This window comes from Anas acuta, chromosome 14 (genome assembly GCF_963932015.1).
Source record: "Anas acuta chromosome 14, bAnaAcu1.1, whole genome shotgun sequence".
Lineage (NCBI taxonomy): Eukaryota > Metazoa > Chordata > Aves > Anseriformes > Anatidae > Anas > Anas acuta.
The window spans coordinates 7,100,817-7,106,496 of NC_088992.1; the positions used below are offsets into that span (position 1 = coordinate 7,100,817).

Sequence of the window (5,680 nt, forward strand, 5' to 3'; positions counted from 1 at the left end):
TCGGCCCCGGGTCAGGATTTCTCCTGTCTCTTTAGCCCCCAAACCTGGAGATTTTTGTCTTATCTTTGACGCCATCTTGACACCGAAAACAAATTATGGCCCAATTACCCTTCCCAAGAGGGGCTGGGGCTACCCTAAGTGCCCAAAACTGTCGGGCGCTTCCTTAAGAGCTGGTAATTAGTGGGGTGCAGGCTGGGGAGTGGGGACACCCCCCCTTGGCATGGGGTCCCCTCCTGCATGGGGACATCCATCCAGCCCCGTCCTGCCTGTGCTGGCCATGCTGTGCCCCGGTTTACAGCAGGCAGAGCAGAAATGGGGCTCCCACTGGCCCCAGCCAGGGGATGCAGGAGTTTGGGGGACACCCCCAGCCCAGCTGCCCCCATCCCTGCCCCGTGCCACCACCCGGGGCCTGGCTCTGTGACACTGCAGCCTGCCTGGCCCTGGCCATGACCTTCGGGGCGACCTTGAGCGAGTCCCTGCTGGGGCTGGGGACGGGCTCTGCCGCTGTTTCGGGTGCCAGCAGGCGCTGAGCTGGGTCCCAGCCCACAGCCCCTGCCCAGTCAGCCCCAGTGCCTCTCCCTCTGCCTTCCCTTCCCCTCCCTTCCCTCCCTGCCCCCAGCCGTGCAGGGGGCACCGACACCCCCAGCCCTTGCCGTTTTGCTCCAGCTCCCCTCTCTCGCTCCTGGGTGAGCAGTGGCTGCGTGTTTCTTTCCTTTTTTTTTTTTTTTTTTTTTTGTCAGATTGGTATTTTATTTGGCTCCATACTGTCTACCGAGCTGTCCAGCGTAACCCTTCCCTCGCTGCTTCTGAGATAAGGCCGGGCTCCCCGGAGATCAGATAAACAGGCCCATAAATACCTACAACAACAACAAGCAGGGTCTCGGCTCGGCAGGAAGGCAGAAGTATGCGAAAGAACACGAGGACCCAAATCTCCACGCACCAAACTCGGGCGGTGCAGAGCGTGGGGTGGGAAGCGTGCCCCGGCCCCGCTGCCCCCAGCTCCTGCCCCTTTAGCCGGGCGGGGAGCCGGGGGGCAGTGGGGTCCCCTTCACCGTCCCCAGTGGCTGGATTCCAGCGGAGGGGATGCGGCACGTAGGATGCTGCCCCGCGGCCGTGCGAGCGTGTGCTTCTGCCCGGGCAACCCAGGAGGCTGCCGCTTCCCCGCGGCATCAAGTTCACGGCAGGGTCGAGCCGTGGGTGTGCGGATCCCGGCCACTGGGCTTTGCTGTCAGGTGGCCAAAACCGTGGAGCTGGTGGGTGAGAGGTTTTTGTGCCACTCAGGAAATGTTTCTGGGGGAAAAAAGAGGGGATGCTGAGGGAAGGGGGGCTGGGAGTGACCGGCTGCTGCCTGCCCGAGGATGCTGGTGCTTCTCTCCCCGCTGGTGGGGTTTGCTGTGGGAGCAAATGAGGCTGCTCTGGGGCATCCCCCAGTCTGCTTTTCCCCAGCTCGGTGATCCCCAGGCACTGGGCTGCTTGCAAATACACCCCATCCAAAGCCTGCCTTTGGGGCAGGAATGTGGCACAAGGGGACCGGAAAAGTTTAGCGCTCATTTTCACCCACCCTCAAACACCATCTGATCTAACCTCACAGGAAAATCCCCTTGCTGGGCAGGGAAACCCTCTGCGGAAGTGGAAACGGAGCATTTGTGCTTGGAAAATCACAAAGGAGAGAGGGAAGCTTGCACGGGCAAGACGTTTCCCAGAAGTATGCTGCCGGCAGGTACAGCTCACCAGAGACAGGGGGGGAGAGCAGCAGCGATCCCCCTGCTGCAGGCAGAGCACCGCCTGCTCTGCTGCCTGTCCCCGTCCCAGGAGCTGAGCTGGAAACCCACACGAGAAAAAACACCGGGGACTTTTGGTGGGGCAGCGCAGGGTCCCCAGGCTGCAAGTGATGTTCCCAACAGATCCCGTGGGGCTGGGACTGAGGACACGGCTCCTGTGCACGTCCCCTGCCCTCCACAGCAGAGCAAGTCCCAGCACCCCGTTAACCCTTTGTCCCACCCAGTGCCATGGGACAGCCCCGAGTGGTGCCAGGTGGGCAGGGGGATGCGGGCTGGCACGTGTAAGCAGGGGCTGGGCTGGGCGCGTTTATGGCACGCTGGATTGCAGCATTATGGAGATGGTTTGGGAACGTTCCCATAGAAAGCCAGCCCTTTAAGGGATTGTGAAACTTAGCCATAAAATAGGATATTTGGGGCTGATCTGCTGTAAATGTTCTTTTTTTCGTTCTCCCTCAGATGTGTTTGTTTTTGGAAAGGCCCCGTTCTAGCTTCGCTTGTGGAGTCAGAGCCGCGCTGAACTTTTTACAGCCCGAATGAAAAAAAATCCCGCTGCGGGCGGGTTGCTCTGCTCCGAGAGGCAGCTTTCCTCTCCGCCTCGGTGGAGGAGATGAGGAAACAGCCGTGAAGTGGGGCTGGGGAGGCTCGGGAGCAAGGGGAGGCTGCACACAGCCGGGGTGCTCGGTGAGCTTTAGTTGTGCCGTTTGGGGGCTGTGCACACACCCCGATGAGCACGGCCCTGGCTTATGGACATCACATCGTTATTAATATGCCGTTAATCACAAAAAATAGGTGGTTTCAAATATAAAAGTGAATGCTCCCAGCTCGTATTAGCCATACAATTAATTTCTGGCTCTTCCCCATCCTAGTGTTCTCTGCCCTGCGCAGCCTGACGAGCGTTCGGGTTGATCCCGGCATCTCCAGGAACGGCAGCGGGGCCAGGCTGGGGATGCAGGATCCGGCCCTGAGCCCCTGTGCGCACGTCGTGGCAGCAAGTCCTCGGTAACAAAGCCGCCGCACGGAATAAAGGAACGAGGATTCAGCTTTAATTATTAACAATTATTAAAGATTTATGCCTGAGAAGCAAAAGAGCTGCACGGGGATGATTTGGGGCTGCGTGAGCATCGGTGTGTCCGCGGCTGGCTGCGTCCGTCGCGCTGGGACAGCGAGGAGGGGACACTGCAGCTTCCAAAACACGTCCGAGGCAGCGCTGCGGGGATCGGTCCCGCTGCCACAGCGCTGCCGGTGCCGGAGCCACGCAGGGGGAGCAGGGTCTGGGTTTTCCAGTGAGAGCGGGGTCCTGCATGGGGCCGGGGAGTTGGTGCCTGTGCTGCGATGAAACAGGCTCCGTCCAGCCCGCACGGAGGCCTCATCCTGCCGTCCTTCCCCAGGGTGATCGTGGGTCAGGGCTGGCTCAGCAGGGAAGGGGCTGCAGGGCAGGGGCAGGCTGGGGACGGGTCCGTGGTGGGGACCCGGCCAGCTCCTGGGGTGAGCAGAAGGCAGCGAGAGACCCACTGCCCCCGGCCACCCTTCAGGACACGGGCATTGAGCCGAGCCCTCCCGGGGTCCTGCTCCATCCCCATGGCTGCGCTCACCCTGCAGACATTGCAGCCGTGACACAAATCGTTCCCACACAAACAGCACAAAAACAGCCCCGAAGGAGACGTGCGGAGAGGATCCCGGCCGAGCCGTAGCGGAGACAATCCCTTAGCACGGCTCGACCCCGTGGCAGCGCACCGACAGAGGACCCAGCCTCAACCCCACAAAACCCCTCAGCAACACGGGATGGAGGCGGGGGGCCCGGCTGGGAGCCCCCACAGTGCCCAGAGCCCTGCAGCCCCCCTGCCCCTTCCTTCCCCTGCCCCTTCCAGCACCATCTCGGTCGCTTGGCCACGGCTCTTCGCGCGGCGGGGAAGGAGAGGAGGCTGGAGCCGAGGCCGTTTGCATGAAGTTTAAGTTTTTATTCGTTCGCTTTTGCGGCTGGTTTCGAAGCAGTCAGTTTTTTAAATACGTGCTGCGGCGCGCCCGGTCCCTCGGGAAGTGGTCGTGCGGAGCTGAGGTAGAAAACCCGGCCCAGGAGCGGTCCCAAATGCACCTCTAGGTAGTTTCAACGCAGCCACGCGGCTCGGGGCTTTACAGCAGCGACCGAGTGACACCGGCCCGGCCCGGCCCGGCTCGGGAAGGGAAGAAAGAAGGAAGGAAGGCAAGAAGGAAGGCGGCGGGGCGAGTGTGGATTGAGCCCGGCCGCCGACGGGGCGGGCAGGATCCGGCCCTCGCTCGCGTCCCGGCGGGGCCCCGCTGCCCGTGCCCCGGGGGGAGCCGCCGCGCTCCGGGCAGGGCCGGGCCGGGCAGGGGTCGGTCATGGAGCGGGGCTCAGGGGTTCAGTTCCAGAGCCCAGACCTGCTGGGGCCACCCCGTGCGGCCCTTCAGCTTCTTCTCGCCGTGGCCCAAGGGCTGCGAGGAGTAGACCTCGGGCTGCTGCGGGAGGGAGGGGAGACGGGGAGAAAAGAGCGGTGAGGAGCGGAGCGGGGATTTGTTTTCTCTCCCCTTTTTTTTTTCTTTTTTTTTTGGCTTTTTTGGGCTTTTTTCTGCAGCGGGGAGACCCGCGGCTCCCCCCGGGCAGCAACCGGGACAGGGGCAGGACGAAGCGCCCCCCGCCCGCCCGCCCCAAATCCCTCGGGGAGCGCGCCCGGGAGCCGGGAGCGCAGCCCCGGAGCCGTCGGGGCGGCTTTTCCTCCGCCGAGAGCCCCCGCTTTTTTATTCTATTTTTTTTTCTAGGGGAAAAAAGGGGGAGAAAAAAAAAAAAAAAAAAAAAGCAAATTCTCCGGCAGGGTGTTCCCCCAGCCCCGGCGGGGCGCTGGGCAGCGGGGCCGGGCAGCGCAGGGGAAAGGGGCCCGGGCCCCCCGCTTACCGTCTCCCTTTTCCTCTTGTTGTCCCGGCCGTCGGCCTTCTTCAGCTCGGCTTTGAAGCCCTCGGGGTCCCCGGGCTGGCTGTCCTTGGCCAGCACCTCCATCAGGTAGGCGATGTAGCTGGTGGCCAGGCGCAGCGTCTTGATTTTGGAGAGCTTGGTGTCGGCGGGCACGTTGGGGATGCACTCGCGGAGCTCGGCGAAGGCGCTGTTGATGCTCTCCGTCCTCCTCCTCTCCTTTTTGGGTCCCCCGACCCCTTTCCTTCGACCCAGGCGACCGCTGAGAGCCTCCAGCCTCCCCTGGCCGGCCGGGCCGTACTCGGCGGGGCCGTAATTAGGGCTCTGCCCGGGGAGCTCGGGGGTCACCTCGGCCGGGCTGAGCACCCAGCCGGGGAAATAGGTGCGCTCCTGGTGGCACCGCGCCGCCGGCCCGAAGAGGAAGGGGTCGTGCAGCATGTGGTGGTGGTGGTGGTGGTGGTGGTGCTGGTAGCCCCCCACCAGGTTCATGGTCCGCCCCGCTGGCCCCGGGGGCCGCGCTCAGCACCGCACCATGGCCGCGGGGGCCGCCCGGGGAGCGCTGCCCGGCTGGGGGCGGCGGGGAGAGGGGACGGGGACAGGGACAGGGATGGGGACAGGGATGGGGACGAGGATGGGGACGAGGACGAGGTCGACGGCGACGACGGGACGCTCCTCCGTGGGGCTGCGGCGGCGACGGCTGGCTTTGGGGTTTGGGTTGTTTCGTTGTTGGCTCCTTTTTTTTTTCTTTTTTTTTTTTCTTTTTTTTTTTTTTTTTTAACCCCTTCTGGAGCCTCCCCAGCTTTGCCTTTATATAGGGCCGGGGGGCCCCCGGGGCTCCCCCCCCCGCCGCGGAGCCAATGGGCAGGGGAGGATGCTCGGGGGCCCCGGGGGGAGCGGGGCGGCGGAGGGGGGCGTGCGCCGCGCTCCCGGCTCGGTTTCTTTGGGCTCGCACCTCCGCCGCTCGCTTTCTCCTCCC

At 63.5% G+C, this 5,680-nt stretch overlaps 1 protein-coding gene across 2 annotated transcripts; it reads right to left on the reverse strand.

Moving 5' to 3' along the window:
• Nucleotides 1-3,724: 3,724 nt before the first annotated feature.
• On the reverse strand, nt 3,725-5,441 carry HAND1 (heart and neural crest derivatives expressed 1). 2 transcript variants are annotated; one of them, XM_068698460.1, is made up of 2 exons: nt 4,690-5,441; nt 3,725-4,253 (listed from the first exon to the last, which is right to left on the reverse strand). In XM_068698460.1, exons 1-2 carry the CDS (start codon nt 5,191-5,193, stop codon nt 4,152-4,154), a joined length of 606 nt encoding a protein of 201 aa, XP_068554561.1. In that variant the 5' UTR covers nt 5,194-5,441; the 3' UTR covers nt 3,725-4,151. The 2 variants fall into 2 exon arrangements, with proteins under 2 accessions (XP_068554561.1, XP_068554560.1); XM_068698459.1 differs by having other exon boundaries at nt 3,725-4,256; nt 4,690-5,435.
• Between the last annotated feature and the right edge of the window lie 239 nt (nt 5,442-5,680).

Bases quoted from the DNA above. Each gene is read 5' to 3' on its own strand.
- HAND1 (XM_068698459.1), bottom strand. From the start codon at position 5,193: ATGAACCTGGTGGGGGGCTACCAGCACCACCACCACCACCACCACCAC. The intron at 4,257-4,689 runs GTAAGCGGGGGG...TCCCTCCCGCAG, and splicing joins ACAAGAGGAAAAGGGAGACG to CAGCCCGAGGTCTACTCCTC.